Source organism: Bombina bombina, chromosome 9, assembly GCF_027579735.1.
Source record: "Bombina bombina isolate aBomBom1 chromosome 9, aBomBom1.pri, whole genome shotgun sequence".
Classification (NCBI taxonomy): Eukaryota; Metazoa; Chordata; class Amphibia; order Anura; family Bombinatoridae; genus Bombina; species Bombina bombina.
The window spans coordinates 149744708-149763891 of NC_069507.1; the positions used below are offsets into that span (position 1 = coordinate 149744708).

The 19184-nt window shown below is 39.2% G+C and overlaps 1 protein-coding gene across 1 annotated transcript in view; it reads left to right on the forward strand.

Moving 5' to 3' along the window:
* The window catches only part of LOC128640465 (cilia- and flagella-associated protein 46-like), a 638812-nt gene that overhangs the window by 425452 nt on the left and 194176 nt on the right, over window positions 1-19184 (forward strand). The window contains exons 42-45 of the mRNA XM_053692944.1: window positions 2379-2579; window positions 5083-5189; window positions 12756-12932; window positions 15343-15462. Coding sequence (XP_053548919.1) covers window positions 2379-2579; window positions 5083-5189; window positions 12756-12932; window positions 15343-15462 — 605 coding nt within the window. The remainder of the gene's footprint in view (window positions 1-2378; window positions 2580-5082; window positions 5190-12755; window positions 12933-15342; window positions 15463-19184) is intronic.

Sequence of the window (19184 nt, forward strand, 5' to 3'; positions counted from 1 at the left end):
TCTCCTAATGGATTGGAGTAGACTGCCGTTATAGAAATCTGAAACTAGCATGTAATACTTTTGTAGCACATGTAAATACCATAAGTTGTCCATTGTAACATCTAAAAGTTATACAGTATGTTGTCAAAGTATTGAATGACATAAAACCTACAACTTTTCTTCATGATTCAGTGTATTCAGATAGAGCATACACTGTTAAACAACTTTCCAAATTACTTCTGTGATCTAATTTACTTCATTCTCTTGCTATCCTTTGTTGAAAATAATTCCTAGGTAGATTTAAGAGCAACAATGCACTACTGGGAGGTAGCTGAACATATGATGTGAGCCAATAACAAGAGGCATATATCTGCAGCCACCAATCACCACCTAGCTCACAGTAGTGTATTGCTGCTCCTGAGATTACCTAGGTATTCTTTAAACAAAGGATAGCAAGATAATGAAGAAAATTAGATAACTGAAGTAAATTGGAAAGATGTTTAATATTATATGCTCTATCTGAATCAACAATCTTTCATTTTTACTGTCGCTTTAAATACAGTTAAAAAATGACCTCTTCACAGAAGTGTTTAATCCAAAACGATTTGCATTTATAATTATACCCAACAGTCTAGTTGGATTACCAATTTCCTTTCAACCTACATTACCAGCTGATCCATAGCCCCTCCCAAATTATTTTGCCGTGTCCTCTCCAGCTACATGCTATGCTCCCTTTAACAAGGACTCACAGTTTGTTGCATGTGTGTGCTAATCTAAGTACTTTGTGTATTACATAATGCCTCATGTTGGTATAATTATTAACGGGATATTCCAGCCAAAATTGTAATCCACATGGATGCATTTCAGTTTTGAATAGAAGTTTTTTGTATACACATGTATTAGCAAAATTACCTCTAATACAAGCTATAGCTGTTTCAAAAGTGTATTTAAGTATGCACCGTGCCCCAGCATTTTAAACACAGCACTTGCTGAGAGAGCAGACGGTGCTTGTACCCTCTGGTAATTACTCAATTTGTTAATTGCTGACATGATACAAGCCCCACTTGTGCTCTGAGCAGCTGTAGTATTTAAAATGCCGGTGCACTGAGAACATTTAGCTATGTTTCACATGCACATGCAGAGGACACTGTTCACACTAAAACAGTGACAACTTTTACTAGAATAATGTTTGCTAATAGATGTATGTTGCAAATATGTTTCTATGTAATTAAAAACAAAAAAAGAGCGCTGGTATGCTAAATAGGGGATGGCTAAATCTACCTATAAGCAACCTGCTAACCAGTGTGGGGCCCTGAAATATTCAAAGTGCAATATCAGTGTTAAAGTAGTTAAATAGGTGGGCTTATATGCAAATACTAAAATACAAAGGTACACCCAATACAATTAAAAAAAAGGTGATCAAATGTAATACATAACATTCAGGAATTAAAATAAATAGTAATCGATTAAAACATGATATTATTTAACAACATGTCATAAAGCACAATTCCTCCAACCTATTCAGGCTTCTTTTAAGAGCAAGATCCTTTTTTAACAAAGCTTGGAGTGATTTTTTGGAAGTTATTGGGGTATGTAAGAGAACAGCTGATGGTGTATAGCATATAGCCTATATCAAACAAACCAGACCGTTATTTCTCCCCCTTCCTACACCTGCTGCTACAGGTGCTCCTATGGGTCAAGCTCCACAGCTTCAAACAGAATTGAGCAACGCGTTTCCGAGGTCTCCCTCCTTTCTCAAGCTTGAGAAAGAAGGGAGACCTTTATGGCATGTTGTTAAAGTATATCATGTTTTAATCGATTACTATTTATTTTCAATTCCTGAATCACCCTTTTTTTTATTGTATTGGGTGTACCTTTGTATTTTACTATTTGCATATGAGCCCACCTATTTAACTATTTTAGCACTGATATTGCACTTTGAATATTTCAGGGCCCCACACTTTTTAGCAAGGTTGCTCGTAGGTAGATTTAGCCATCCCCTATTTAGCATACCAGCGCTCTTTGTTTGTTTTTTAATTACACAGTTGTTTTTGATCTGTTCTCTAGATCATTGTTTTAAAAAAGAGCACAGTACTTTAGATTTGCGCTGATACCCTTGTTGGCTTTGTTTTTTTGTATAAATATGTTGCTATTCAAAGATGAAATTCATCTATGTGCTTTTAAATTTTTACCGTAATATCCCTTTAATATTATTACTGCTGCTACTGCTAATTATCACAATAAGACTAATAGCAGTAATAGTGCTAATATAATTATTAATTTTACTAAAATATTATTCTTGCTACAGCTACTACTAATACTGTTAATAATAAGTCTTATTAGTATCATTATTATCCGACTAGTGTTTGACACTAACCTACATTATATGCCATTTTCAGGAATTCGGAGATAATCAAGACATATCAAAATGTCTTTACCTGTTATCACTAATTTCAAACAGTGAGAATAATCATGGACAAGCTAAATTACTGTTAATGGAAACTCAACATATAGAAAATGATGCAGAGTTTTTGTATAAGGCCACTATGAGCATGGCAGATGCGGTTTTAGGGGAAAATGGCCAAAACAAGGAAGACAAGGTATGGCGGAGAAAACCTACGTATTGATAAAGCATGTTTTTTTTGTATGTCATGTGATCTAGATACTATGATATTCGCAATGCCAAGAGGTGCTTGTATGAAGACAAGCTTATTGTAGTATTTTACAACCCCCTCTATTCCTTTTAATTGACCCAATAGAATTTGTTATGCCCTCTACCATCTTGTTTTGCCCTTGTTCCTATGTCATAGCTCTTTTTGTTTTTATTGCACCCCATAAAAAAGGAATGAATAACAAAGCAATCTGTAATAATGTGGCTATGATAATGACCTGTTGGGTACAACCTCATAAAACGTTTATTGCAAATTAATCAAAGAATTTGACTTGGAACTTCTTGATTCAAGTAGATTACACTATTTGTTCAATTTCTCTCTCTCCCTGTGTATCCCTCTCTTTTCCTCTTTTAATCTTCTCTCTCATTTTATTGTAGTCTTTATCTGCCAAATAAGCTTTTCACTCTCCATGATAACCAGCTCTACGGAATTTTGCGGCGCTATACAAATAAATTATAATAATAATAATAATAATAATAATAATAATAAAGGGTCATTTTCACTTCTCTTATCTCAGATTTGGATCAGTACTATCTGAGGATCAATGGATTTGCTGTATAGTCTTTCTTTTTAATTTGTCATGTTACTGGCTCTATATTTAAGACCCATATCCCTCAGTATTGACTGAACTCAAACAAACATCATCTATAAATTTACTTCACTACATTGAAGCTTCTTTTTAAGAGGTTTTTAAAAATATTTTCCATGTCGCCCCATTTGAACCAAATGTGATTATTGGATTAGAACTTTTTAATAGTAATAATTTATGTTGAGTTACTTGGTCTTGGTAATTTTAGGGGAAGATTTAACATTTAAATTTGTGTTATTTTTTTTTTTTTGGTACTGCTTAAAAGTCAATGTCATGCACTAAAAACACCATAAAAGAACTCACAGATTTTTAAATCATATTTTCAATTGATTCTTTCCGCAATGAACCAAAGATGGGAACTGATGTGACCTTTTACACTTTGTGAGAGGAAATGGTCAGGAGTTCATTTCTATCCATTTTAAGAAATTAGCAATCTCATTTTAATAATTCCTGTATATCGCTAAATAGACAATATTAAAAAGACATTCCATGGAAGCTTAAAATACAATCAGAAATATTTTTTTAAATTTTTCAGTATATTTAATGTGCTTCTGTCTAAAGTTGTCACTGTTTTGTGATAACCAGGCCCATACTGAGCATACAGGGCATTTGCCCTTTGGGCAGGAGCCAGTTTTTGGGTGGTGGGTTTAGTGTCACTCAGCCACCAGCATTATTATTTGTGAATGATGTGGGGCCAAAACCTTGTCCTGTCTCTAACTGCCTTGCTGTTTCTGTGAGCTAGGTCAGGTTCAGTCCTGCCACGCGCACCCTGTTATTTTGAGAGACTGTAACTTCACAGGCTAAAGAGCAATAAGCGATTATACTTTATTTTAATATGAACTTCAATGTAATTTTTTAATTACATTTCAATTTACTATTTAACGACAATCAATAAACAAAATACAGAAACAGAAGGTTAAATGTTTTTGTACATGAAACTAGTACATTATATTTGTCAGTTTTGGGGTATGGTTAAACAACAGAAGGTGGGGGGAGGGGAATCTCTTCTCTGCTTTAAAACACCCGGGCCTATTTTTGGTCCCAGTCTGACCTTGGTGATAACTGTTAACACACATGAGGGCTATTGCACAGCTGTTTGTGTTTAGATATTCATTTAAGGGACAATAAACATTTCATATGTGTCATTTAAAAACAAAAATTGTCATCATAAGATTTATAAAGTGCTTATTTGTTTAAGCAGTAAAGCCTGTTGCTGCCTGTAAACAATACATCTTTACAATTATCCCATCTTATCCCAAAATCTAGAGTTGCTACGGCCACCCACTGAATCCAAGGTTTTTTTGTTCGTTTGTTTTTCCTTCTAAAGAGGTAGGATGGTGCTTTGAATCAAAGTGTGACAGCCTGCCCTAAATGCTTATGCACTGCGCATGTGCATTACTGACAGTTGCCTTTCCTTTATAAACAGTAGATCACGATGCAGGAAGCATTGCAATCCACTGCTTATAAGGGAGAGATGACTGCGAGCTGTACGCATGCCCAAACCTAGCAGTAAGTAGATCTATGTAATTGTAATCTGATTGTATAACACATCTGTCACTATAAAGAAGAAAAAAAAAACAGGATCTCAGCTGCCAGGAGAACCCACAGAGAACCCACAGATGGTGTGAAAAGATTAATTTGTTACAGACAGCCAGTGTTTCATCTTAAACAAGTAAGCATAATTATTATACTGACAACTTTTATTTTAAAATACATATGAAACATTTACTGTCCCTTTAAAGAATTCAAAATGCACAAAAATAATAATCCCTTACATTTTACCTGTTATTAATAATGTCCTTAAATAATAGAAGAACAAAATAAACCACTTTTTTTTTTCAGGCTTGCAAAATTTTGGAAATGACTTTAAATGTTTTAAAAAACTTGATGCCAAAGCAAACTAACCGTAGATCAGAACTTGGTTACTTTTTAGCTTCACTGCACACAAGGTAAGTCTGAGTGCTGTTTTAATTGTACAATTTAAAACAATTTATAACCTATTGAAACGGATGTTAAAATGTCAACATGTTGAACTCTGACGTTTGGTCAATAACACATAATAAAATTTTTATTTCAAAATTGGAATACTATTCCTTACCCTGGACAGGAGACTTCAAAAAGTGGGTTATAACAGTGTGACGTCACAGCTCTGTTTGTTTCACTGTGGCTGTAGATCCTCACATCTGTGTCATTGTGTGTGGTTCTGTGACAATATTCATTTGCAACAAGTTTAATTGCACAAATCATCCCTATATATTATGATAACAATCACATAGCACCAAAGTGAACACTTACGTAATTGTAGCATACAGTCATGTCCAAAAATATTTTCACCCCTGCATTTCTGTCAGATAATGCACCACTTCACCCGGAAAATTATTGCAATTACAAATGTTTAGGCATTCACATGTTTATTTCTTTTGTTTGTATTGGAATGACACAAAAAAGTGGAGAAAAAGAAGCCATATGTGACACATTCCACACAAAACTCCAAAAATGTACTGGACAAAATTATTGGCATTGTCTCAAAATTATAAAAAATAATTGCATTTCAAGTTTGTGATGCTCCTCTAATTTGTAATTAAACTCACTTGTATCAATTAACAGGTGCTGAGTGCTGACAATATAGAAATCAAACTGGCAACCAGTTAAAATGGTGAAACATTGACTCAACCTTTCTGTTGTGTGTCTCTGTGTGCCACACTGAGCATGGAGAAGAGAAAGAGCAACAAAGAATTGTCTGAGGATTTGAGAACAAAAATTGTGGAAAAGCATGGACAATCTCAAGGTTACAAGTCCATCTTCAGAGATCTTAATGTTCCTGTGTCCACTGTGCGCAACATTGTCAAGAAGTTTACAGCCCATGGCACTGTAGCTAATCTCCCTGGACGTGTGTCAGGGTGCCAGGAATCAGACTGAGACGAGAAGTGCAAAAATAATCACACCTTTATTAATATCAAAAAATAATAAAAAGTCCACAAGTCAAATAACAAGCCAGGAATCAAAACCAGAGCTGGTAGTCAGATGAGCCGAGTCGGGAGCCAAAGCGAATAGTCAGACGAGCCGAGTCAGGAGCCAAAGCGAGTAGTCAGATAAGCCGGAATCAGGAACAAGTAGAACAGCAGAGTGAGGAACAAGCCAGGGATCAGGAACCAGGAGGGACGTCAGACAGCCAGGTAAAACACAGGAGCTCTCACAAACAGGTCTAAAACAATGCAAGGGAAAAGCATACTGAACAGAGCCCCTTTAAATAATAAGTGATGACATCACAATTCTGAGACTGCATCCTGTCTAACATGGATGATGTACACCAGTCTGGCCATAAAAGGAAGTGCAGGAAATGAGCAGCATCACACAGTATGCACCAGAGTCAGCAAGTGAGGTGAGTAAAATGGCTGCCAGCAGCACATGACACACAAAAGAGGGAAAAAACCCTGACAGTACCCTCCCCTCAATGACCCCTCCTCCGCGGGAGGACAAAATGCTTATTGGGGAAATGGGCATGGAAGGCACGGAGGAGGGCGGGAGCATGAACATCAGAGGAGGGAATCCATGAACGCTTCTCAGGACCGTAGCCCCTCCAGTGAACCAAATACTGTACGTGGCCCCTGGACATACGAGAGTCAATAATGCTGCGGACCTCATACTCCTCATGGTTGTCAACAAAAATAGGACGGGGACGAGGCAACACAGTGGTAAACCGATTACAAACCAATTGTTTCAAGAGGGAGACATGAAAAACATTGGAGATGCGCATTGCAGCAGGAAGGTCAAGAGCATAGGCCACAAGATTGACCCGTCGGAGTATTCGAAAAGGACCAACATAACGGGGAGACAGTTTATTGGAAGGCACACAAAAGTTCAAGTTGCGGGAGGACAGCCAAACTCTCTCACTCACCTGGTAGGAAGGCGCGGCAGACGCCTACGATCAGCCTGGAACTTTTGGCGCTGCATAGAACGATGAAGGCAATCCTGAATCTGCACCCACGTGGAACGGAGTTGCCGGAGATACTCCTCCAAAGCCGGAATACCCTGAGACATGAATGAATCGGGCAAGGATGGTTGAAACCCATAATTCGCCATAAACGGGGATAACTTGGAAGAAGCATTAATAGCACTATTACGAGCAAACTCTGCCCAAGGTAACAGTTCAGACCAATTATTGTGGTGATCTGAGACACAGCAATGGAGGAACTGTTCCAGAGCTTGATTAAACCGTTCCGCAGCCCCATTGGATTGAGGGTGATATTTCGAGGAGAAGGAAAGCTGGATCCCCATTTGAGCACAAAAGGAACGCCAAAATCTGGAGACAAACTGGCTACCCGGTCCGACACTATCTCCTTGGGTAACCCATGTAAACGGAAGACCTCATGGGAAAAAATTGAAGCAAGCTCCTGAGCGGTAGGCAACTTCTTCAAGGGAATGCAAAGTGACATTTTAGAAATACGGTCAACCACCATAAGGATAACAGTATTGTCATTGGAAACTGGGAGCTCGACAATGAAGTCCATGGAAAGATGTGTCCAAGGACGCTCACCATTAGCAATAGGTTGAAGAAGACCTACAGGAAGACGTCAAGGAGTCTTATTCTGTGCACAAACTGAGCAGGAGGGAACATACGCAGCAACATCAGAACGAAGGGCTGGCCATCAGAATTGTCGAGTGACAGACCAAATCATTTGGTTCTTGCCTGGATGACCTGCGGCTTTAGGATAGTGGTAAGTGTGCAAAAGTTTAGTTTGAAGATTCTCAGGAACAAAACACTTACCACTAGGTTTCTCAGGAGGTGTATTGGTTTGTGCAGCCAGGATCTCCTCCCCCAAGGGAGAAGTCAAATTAGTACGTATGGTAGCCAAAATATGGTCAGGAGGTATAACTCGAGTAGGTACAGACTCCTCCTTGGACAGAGGTGAAAATTGTCGAGAGAGGGCATCAGCCCTAACATTCTTACTAACATGCAGGTAGGAGACCACATAATTAAACCAAGACAAAAATAGCTCCCATCTGGCCTGTCGGGGCGACAAACGTTTTGCTTCAGATAGATAAGTTAAATTCTTGTGGTCAGTAAGAATGAGCACTGGCACGCTAGTACCCTCGAAAAGATGCCTCCAAAATTATGGCCAGTAATTCCCTGTCAGAAATTTGATAATTGCACTCTGCTGGAGACAATTTCTTAGAGAAGAAACCACACGGATGCAAGGAACCGTCAGGCGTAGGACATTGAGACAAGAGGGCACCTACTCCAGTCTCAGACGCATTGACTTCAAGAACGAAAGGCAGGACAGGGTTAGGATGAGCCAGAACTGGAGCGGCAGCAAAGGCAGTCTTAAGACTATCAAAGGCCTTAATGGCAGTAGGTGACCAATGGAGTGGATCATTCTCTTTATGGGTCATATCTATGATAGGTTTGACCAAGGAAGAAAAGTTTTTAATAAACTTTCTATAGTAATTGGCGAACCCCAAAAACGTTGAATAGACTGAAGACCAACTGGGCGAGGCCACTGCAGAACTGCAGATAACTTGTCAGGATCCATGGGGAACCCTGCAACGGAGATAACATAACCTAGGAAGGTTACTTGAGTCTGATGGAGCTCACATTTCTCGAGTTTACTAAACAGGCCATTCTCACGTAGTCTCTAAAGAACCCGTGTAACATCAGAAAGATGAGCCTCAAGTGTGGGTGAGTGTATGAGGATGTCATCTAAGTACACCACAACACACTGTTGCAACATATCTCGTAGGACATCATTAATAAATTCCTGGAAAACAGCAGGAATATTACATAGGCCAAAGAGCATTACAAGATACTCATAATGCCCGCTCCTGGTGTTAAATGCTGTTTTCCATTTGTGGCCCTCCTTGATCCTAACGAGATTGTACGCTTCTTTTAAATCAAGTTTAGTAAAGCCCGTAGCTCCCTTGAGGCGGTCAAAGAGTTCTGTAATGAGCGGAATAGGGTAAGCATTCTTAATGGTAAGACGATTAAGACCCCTATAATCTATACATGGTCTTAACTCGCCACCCTTTTTCTTCACAAAGAAGAAGCCAGCCCCTGCAGGAGAGCAGGATTTGTGGATGATCCCCCGCAACAGAGCATCGGCAACATACTCCTCCATAGCATAATTCTCCGCAACAGACAGAGGGTAAACCCGGCCCCCGAGAAGGAATGGCTCCAGGTTGCAGGTCTATGGCACAATCATAAGACCAGTGAGGAAGCAATGTACCGGCACGCATCTTGTGAAAAACATCTAGGAACTCTTGGTACTCCTCTGGCAATTGAGATACCGAAGACGTGCACAAGATTTTAACTGGTTTCCGAAGACAAGTGGAAATACATTGTGGAGACCACGACAAAATTTCGAACCTGCTCCAGTCGAGACTGGGATTGTGCTTTTGGAGCCAGGGATAACCCAGAATAACCGGATATTGTGGAGAGTTTATCACCTGAAACTGGAGGGTTTCAAAATGGAGAGCCCCAACAGCCATGGATAACGGAGCAGTTTTGTGAGTAACGAGTGCGGGCTGAAGGGACCTGCCATCAATGGCCTCAATAGCAAGCGGAACGGACCGAGACAAAATAGGAATGGAGTGCTTTGATACAAAAGCACTGTCAATGAAATAGCCCGCAGCACCAGAGTCAACAAGAGCCTGGGTGACTATAGAGGAGTCCACCCAGGAAAGGACAACTGTGACCAAAGGTTTCTCCTTTAGCGGTTCCGGGGACGAGGATAAACCACCCAAGGTCTGCCCCCGACAGGACCTTAGGTGTGAGCGTTTACCGGCCATGTAGGACAAGACTTCAAAAGGTGGCCCTGTAACCCACAATAGAGGCAGAGCCCTTCCCTCCTCCTAAAGGCCCTCTCCGCCGCAGAGAGATGCGTGAATCCCAACTGCATTGGCTCAGTACCTGGTGACTCGGGACCAGGAGGCATGGGAGGAGAGGGAGGCATGGGTGGGAACGAACACGTAGGGGACAACGGAACAGGAGGCTTCCGCAAGCGCTCCTTAAAAGAGGGCCTCTCACTTAGTCTGATGTCAATTAGGATAAAAAAAGACACCAATGCCTCGAGATCTTCTGGTAAATCTCTGGCAGCAACTTCGTCTTTAATCGCATCAGAGAGCCCATGAAAGAAGGCGGCAACAAGGGCTTCATTGTTCCAACCTACCTCTGCGGCAAGCGTACGGAACTCAATGGCATACTGAGCAACAGATCTTGTACCTTGCTGAATGGACATGAGTCGTTTAGCAGCAGAGGAGGAGCGAGCTGGAACATCAAATACCCTTCGAAAGGAGGCCACAAATTTAGGGTAATTTGAAATCACAGGTTTATTAGTCTCCCACAAGGGATTATCCCAGGCAAGAGCTGTGTCAGAGAGTAACGAGATGAGAAATCCCACCTTAGCTCTGTCGGAGGGAAACGCCTGAGGTAGCATCTCAAAGTTACTGCCCACCTGGTTCAAAAACCCTCTGCACTGATTACGAACGCCTCCATATCGCTGAGGTAGAGGTGCAGAACCGGACATGCTCCTGGTAGGACTTGGTGCAGCAGCGGAAACAGGAGCAGCCATAACTTGCGAGACACTTTGGTCCAAATGTGCAGTGCGGGTCAGCAGGGTTTGCAGGGCCAGTGCAAATTGATCCAAGCGGTGATCCTGTTCATCCATCCTGGAAATTATGGCAGGTAAAGGTGGATTATTAGCACCATTAGGATTCATGGCCCTTGCGTAATGTCAGGGTGCCAGGAATCAGACTGAGACGAGAAGTACAAAAATAATCACACCTTTATTAATAGCAAAAAATACTAAAAAGTCCACAAGTCTAATAACAAGCCAGGAATCAAACCAGAGCTTTTAGACGATCCGAGTCAGGAGCCAAAGTGAATAGTCAGACGAGCCGAGTCAGGAGCCAAAGCTAGTAGTCAGATGAGCCGGAATCAGGAACCAGGAGAACAGCAGAGTCAGGAACAAGCCAGGGATCAGGAACCAAGAGGGACGTCAGACAGCCAGGTAATACACAGGAGCTCTCACAAACAGGTCTAAAACAACGCAAGGGCAAAGCATACTGAACAGAGGACCTTTAAATAATAAGTGATGACATCACAATTCTGAGACTGCATCCTGTCTCACACGGATGATGTACACCAGTTTCGCCATAAAAGGAAGTGCAGGAAATGAGCAGCATCTCACAGTATGCACCAGAGTCAGCAAGAGAGGTGAGTAAAATGGCTGCCAGCAGCACATGGCAAACAAGGCAGGATAAAACCCTGACAAAGTGGACGTGGACGAAAAAGAAAAAATGATCAAAGATTGCAACAAAGGATTGTTCTAATGGTGGATAAAGAACCTCAATCAACTTCCAGACAAATTCAAGCTGACCTTCAGGCACAGGGTACAAATGTGTCAGCTCACACTATACGTCACCATCTGAAGGAAAAAGGATGCTATAGTAGGAGACCCAGGAGGACCCCACTGCTGAAACATAAAAAAGCCAGATTGGAGTTTGCCAAAACTTACCGGAGGAAGCCAAAATCCTTTTGGTAGAATGGGCTGTGGACAGACAAAACAAAATTACAGCTTTTGATAAAGCCCATCATTTTACTATTTTCAGAAAAAGAAATTAGGCTTTTAAAGAAAAGAATACAGCCCCTACAGTCAAACACGGTGGAAGTTCACTGATGTTTTGGGTTTGCTTTGCTGCTTCAGGCACTGGATGTCTTGACTGTGTGCATGGCATTATGAAATTGGAAAACTAACAAAGAACTCTGTACTGTAATGTAGGGCTCAGTGTCAGAAAGTTGGGTCTCTGTCATAGTAGATGGGCTTTTCAGCAGGACAATGACCCAAAGCACACGTCAAAAGGCACCCAGAAATGGTTTAGGACAAAGCGCTGGAGAGTACTGAACTGGCCAGCAATGAGTCCAGATCTCAATCCCATGGAGCACCAGTTGAGAGATATCAAAACAGCAGTTGGAAAAACAAACCCTTCCAATCTGAGAGACCTGGAGCAGTTGGCGAAAGAAGAGTAGTCCAAAATTCTAGTAGAGAGGTGTAAGAAACTTATTGATTGTTACGGAAGCGATTGATTTCAGTTATTTTTTCTAAGGGTGTGCTACCAAATATTAAATTGAGGGTGCAAATAATTTTGTCCAGTTCATTTTTGGAGTTTTGCGTGGAATGTTTCAGATTTGAGTTTTTTCCCCCACTTTTTTGTGTTATACCAATACAAACAAAATAAATAAAAATGAGAATGCCTAAACATTTGTAATTGCAACTATTTTCTGGGCAAAGTGGTGCATTATTTGACAGAAATGCAGGGGTGCCAATATTTTTAGCCATTACTGTATAAGTAGTGCTATCAGGGAAACTGGAAATTAGGAAGCTGTCTGGATGTTTAATACAACATTTGAAATCCTGCATTTCTTATATACAGTATATATGTCAAATCAATCACTCCTATATTCTGCTTCCTACCAAAAATATGTTTATAATCAAGTATCATTGTTTTTGTTTTTTTAGAAAGCTTTCTATTCTTACACAAATATCAAAAACATTTATCAGTCGTGCATCTTCTCAAGCAACTGTAAGGCTGCTTGACGTCTGTGATAAATTGAATCAAATTGAAAATGATCTACTATGTTATGGATACAAAGAATTAATGACAGAAGTCATGATGGAACACTCAGAAGTTCTCAGGTAAGCAAATATACATATTCACAATAAAAACTGCTGATCGTTTGTCATAAAGACTAAAATGTAGGTTTGGGAGTTTATCCCAAATTCATATTTGAGTTTGAGTCTTTGCATTGTCTCGCACAGTAGAAAGTTCAATCAAAATATTCTATTACTTAAAGGGACATTGTAGTTAATTATTATCTTTGCTTCCTTTAAAAGAGGTAACTTCCAAATATATATTTTTTAGACATTTTCCTGACCTGAATAAAAAATAACATTATCTTGTTATACTTGCAGAGGTGCGTTCCTCTCCACCAGTCTCAAAGCAAAGAATCTTCCCAGCGACAGTGTATGCGTAGATGGGTGCACGTTATCAGGACTCCAGCAGCAATCCCATTACCACTAAAATAAACATGGCAGCAATACTCCTCTTCTTAAAGGGACATGAAACCCAAAATAAATATTTTATGATTCAGATAGAGAATACAATTTTAAGCAACTTTCTAATTTACTTATTCTCTCGGTATCATTTGTTGAAGGAGCAGCAATGAACTAATGGTTTCTAACTGAACTAGGGTTGCCAGGTGTCTGCCACAAAAATACCGGACAGATAAACCGGGGGGGGGGGGGGTGATCTGTTGGCGGGTGATTTTATTAATAGAAATTTTATATATATATATATACACATATATATATATATATACACATATATACAATATATATATACAGTATATATATTCACAATATTATATTATACATATATTATTAAATATACTTATATAAATTGTATTTGTGTGTGTATATATATATATATATATATATATATATATTAAGATAGTAAATATATATATATATATATATATATATATATATAGTGTGTGGCTAAAGGAAGGGTGTTATTAAACTATAACAATCATTTTAAAAAATTGACTGAGACATACCATAGATCTCCCTGCTGACACTAATTCAAAATGGGATGGCTTATTGGCTGGCAGTGGCAGTTCACCATCCTATCTTGCTGGCTCTCTCTGACTGAGTGAATTTACACTCAAACTAAATCACGCAGGCTGCAGAATAGACTAGACAGTGCAGCCCGGGTCTTCTTGTTGTCGTGATGTCACGTGCGTGATCATGTGACGTCCGACACGCAGACAGTCTAAGTTGAACAGCACAGGCTGAGGCAGAGCCGGGGCACCGCAATTAGGATCAGAGAGAGAGCCTGCCTGATGTTGAGTGACTAGTACTGACAGTGACTAGTGCACTACATAGTAGGGCTAGGTGCTGGTGGACACGGGCCAGGGGTGACAGGCTGGGCTAATGGGCTTGGGACCGGCTGCTGCTGGGTTGGGACCTGCTGCTGGGAGGGTAGATAACTTACTTATTTTCTTTGGCGATGCAGCTTGGTTGGACTGAGGACTCCTGCCACGGTCGGAACTCGGAAGGGGAAGGAACTTAGTTAAAAATAAATAAAAAACAATTTGCAAAAACACTGTAAACACTTCTTAACTACCTAAGGCTATGTCCGTTTTTTTTAAGATAAAATTACCGGGCAGTAGCCTGAAATACCGGACAGTCCGGTCTAATACCGGACACCTGGCAACCCTAAAAAGATAGATAATCCCTTAATTACCAATTCCCCAGTTTTGCATAACCAACACAGTTATAATTATAAACGTTTTACCTCTGTGATTACCTTGTATCTAAGCCTCTGCAGACTGCCCCCTTATTTCAGTTCTTTTGACAGACTTGCAGTTTAGCCAATCAGAGCTGTCTCCATGGTAAATTCACGTGCATGAGCTCAATGTTATCTATATGAAACACATGAATGCCCTCTAGTGGTAAAAAACAATCAAAATGCATTTAGATTAGAGGCGGCATTCAAGGTCTAAGAAATTAGCATATGAACCTCCTAGGTTTAGCTTTCAACTAAGAATACCAAGAGAACAAAGCAAAATTGCTGATAAAAGTAAATTGGAAAGTTGTTTAAAATGACATGGCCTATCTGAATCATGAAAGTTTTTTTTGGTCTTGACTGTCCCTTTAAGTACATTAGAAGCTTCTTCTTTTTTTTACTTTCATGCTCTATCTAAAACATGAAACTTCAAATTTTATTTCTGCGACCCTTTAACTAACTAGTTCAGAAAAAAGTAAGCAACAGAGATAGAAAAGTAAATACAAATTCTTTATTTGAAATCAAGTAAAAATCCGAAAGCCCTCAGAATAATACAAAATAGTGGGACATCCATCTCCACACAGTAGCTAACGCGTTTCATCTAATAAGCCTTTAACTAACTATCCTTTTCAGTTTTATTAAATATTTCATTTATTTTAGGAATGTGTTTTTTTCTCCACTGTGTTTTTTGCAAAAACTAAAGTAAATTATAGATTGGTCATTTAGTGATTTCAATTTTATGTGACTTTTATTTCAAAGGACTCTTGCAAACATTGCCGAAGATACAGACCGTAAGCACAGCTACTACTTAGACGCCTATAGGACAGCAGAGAGAGCTATTAGTATACAAGAACAAGTGCTGTGCAACACCCAGAGGTTGTTTTCATTTAAAGAGGTAAATATTAACTATTACAACTCTACACTAATCCATAATGTCACAGTTTTCAGTTTTTGGATTTAAAAGTAATAAGTAAAAAATAAAAACTTTTCTTGAATGATGTTTATCGAGTTGAACGAGTTTGAGACTCCGCCAAATAGTTACTTTAGGTTTTTGTAAAGTTTTGCAAAGCAACATATTCACTTGCATGATAAATAAACATTCCACAGACCTATGTGTTAAAGGGACAGTAATACCTTGAGATTGTTATAGAAAATGTTTAATTATGCATAATGAAACCTTATTTATTTTGCCTCCTTTTCATGGAATTTAGCTCTGAAAATGTCTAATTCCCAGAACTTAACCATTTGAGTGTTAAGCACTTTTCCACCTGGGTGCTAAGCTTATTTGAGTGTTTTTGAATTTTTTTAAATATTTTTTTTTTAATATTTTTTTTTCCAGATCCCCAATACTTATACCGTTGGAAAGGTTAGACAATTACCTTCCCAACAGTAGGTCTTGGGGGTCTGTAGCTGCTTAGTTGCTTGAGATACAGGCTTCTAAGCAGCATGCCCACTTTCCCTATACTTGTCGTATTTTGTTAATAAAGTTGCGCAGTGACGTCATTGTGCGTGATGTCACCACGCAAAATGTTAAGCCCCAGCAATGCCTGTCACTATACAGGCCCGATCGCCGGGGCAGGAGCAAGTAGGAGCCCCCAGATCTCCCTTAAGGTCGAAGAGTGCTAGCGACGACTCTGAGCCGTCGTTTGCACCTGAGTGGGAAACTCTGCGACGGCTAAGAGCCGTCGTTAGCACTGAAAGGGTTAAACTGTAACCTGCTGACTTCTCAAGGCTAACTCTGCTGCTATATAAATCTCTAATTGGCTTAATCTGATAACAACTGTGAAACAATGCACTCTATAATAACATTATAGCTGAGGCTAACCTTGTTGTCTTTGGACTAAAGCCCAGATTGGCTCCTCCAAATAAGGCAAATGGGGGTTTAGTTTGCATATTGATAAATAATTGTAGTAAAATGGATGTGGATTTGGTTTTGAAACATTAAAACTTTCCTGATGTTATTCTATAGTAACACAACAGAAATGTCTTGGTGTTTACTGTCCCTTTAAAGGGACATAATACTCATATGCTAAATCACTTGAAACTAATGCAGTATAACTGTAAAAAAGCTGATAGGAAAATATCACCTTAACATCTCTTTGTAAAAAAGAAAGATATTTTACTTCACAATTTCCTAAGCTCACCAGAGTAAGTGCAGTGTAAACAGTTATCTTTTAGTTACTGCCCAGTTGCAGGTAAAAACAAGGAAGAAATGAACTGCAGCCAATTAGCATCAACAGTGCTGAGGTCATGAACTCTTTTACTGTGATTTAATGAGATTTCACTTAACTCTTATGAGATTTCATAGTAAACTTCCTTAGGTCCCGGGTCAGGCATACTGATTTGCTGCTTAAAGTCCTTTACAATGGGGTGTGAATACTTTGAGGTAAAATATCTTCCTTTTTTACATAGAGATGTTCAGGTGATATTTTCTAGTCTGCTTTTTACAGCTATGCTGCATCACTTCTTAAGCGGTATGATGTCCTTTTTAGCCTCCTCAAAAGCATTAAACCCATAGTTTAAGTCAGCTCTGGAGCGGTAATGCACTGATGATCCTGAGGTGAATATGGCTGACTGTTGGCGCCTATATATGCTGTGCCTGGTAGAATCAGGTGCCATAATCCGCTCAGCACGAGCAGTGCATTGCCTCTCCAGATCTTACTTTAAATGGGCATAGAAGTCATTTTTTACTTATGCATCAGAAATTAGTCAATGAATTAGACAACGTTTGACCATGATAGCATCTTTATTTCTATATTTAATCTTTATTTTTAACTTTGACCTGAACCTTAAAAATATTGGCTATGTAGGTAAAATACTGGCTGGGTGGCATCCCTAAGCACTATGCAGCTCTCAAGTGGTGCTTCAACCATGTGCTTAGTTAGTAGCATTGTGGGGCCGCTAGTTCTGTCCATTTAATTATGTTTTTAATCCCTTAGCATGCTTTAAACATGTTTTGTACAAGCAATAATGCATTAATAAAATGTTCTAAGGGAGAGCCGCCCAAGATATGCCATCCTGCTATCTAAGTATTTGTGTGGCCATCAGCATTGCTGAGCAGAAACCAGTAATTTGCATTTGAATAACCAAGCTTTGTAAATCTGAGAAATATATACAATTAAAGGGACATGAAACCCATATTTTGTCTTTCATTATTTAGAAAGAGCATGCAATTTTAAACAACTTTGTAATTTACAAATACACAAAAGCGTCTCCCTTTGCAGCTCCAGGCTCTATGATGTTGAGAATAAATGGAAGAGTATGTACAGTGACTCACCCGGCAGCGTTCAGGTTATGCCGTGATCGTGGCCCCACTGTGCGGTTGCGGAGTAATCATCCGATTCTTCCCAGCTGTACTGAGGATCCCGTCCCCGCCGGCCTCCTATGCACTAACCTCTTCAATGTAAATGCCGGGTGAGTTTCAGCGTTAGCGTGTTTCTCGCTACTGGCCGTAGCACACGTTGTCTTCCTGATGCAGTCTTCCCTGCTTTACGTGAAGACGTCACTTCACAAAACACCAATCCAAACTCTGCTGCTCCGGTGTACACCAAGGCTCAAACTGGAAATGATAGGTAAACGTAATTGTGGAAAGACCAGCGAGACCTCCAGGCGTTAAATCAAAATGACTTTATTGGAGAAAATAATAAAACAGCATAAAAGCTATTGCCCTTGCATAAGGGGTATACTGAACGGGTCCTACGCGTTTCGGCAGCCCTCTGCCTTATTCATGGACTGATAAGTTCACATAATATTGCTACTTAAATACACCTGAGTCCCCAGGTGTAGGAAACCCCGTATATGCTTATTTAAAGGGACAGAACATTAGCTAACAGTCTTGTTATTAAGTGATCAGGATTGCAACAAATGACTTTGAATACTTAGTAACTAATGAATCACATTTCTATCCAATGCATATTAGCTATAATATAAAACATTAACATAGTCACATATCATTTAATCCTAAACTAGTGTTTACATGAATTGCAGTCATTAGTACAAACAAAGTCAAGCAACATATATTAATCATAGTTCCTAAATTAAAGTGAAGAAAAGGAATAAAAAAAAGGAAAAAGAAAAAGAGAGAGAAGGAAGGAAAAATAGGACATAAAATGCTTCGAACTATTACTAAGGGAATGGATTCAAAATTTAGTGGGCAGCATGAACATAATGATCACAGTAAGATCCAAATAATTATTAAAGTATGCATGCCTAATCATGGATATAAATAGGTTTGCCTTATTTTGTTAAGATCCATTCTAAGGGGGTACCATATATTATGCTGGATTTGATTGCTAACCAACATGCTAACCCTTAAGTGTATCTAGTACCTTATTATTAATTTATCCTTTCCACTGTCATAGTCAGACTCAACTGCTTGTAATGTATTTATAGATCCTACTAGTAGGCATTATTGTATAATACTTATTCGAAAAAATTATAGAGTAATAGGATGGGCATTTTATAAACTACCAGCTAGTTATAGCCAGTTTTAGTACTGCCGGTTCCAAAAATTAATGACATCACCTTCAATATTGAAGCCCTTTGGTCTTCTAGTCTGTAACTTGAAGATCCAAAAGGCTTCTTTGAACAGTAGCTTCGTC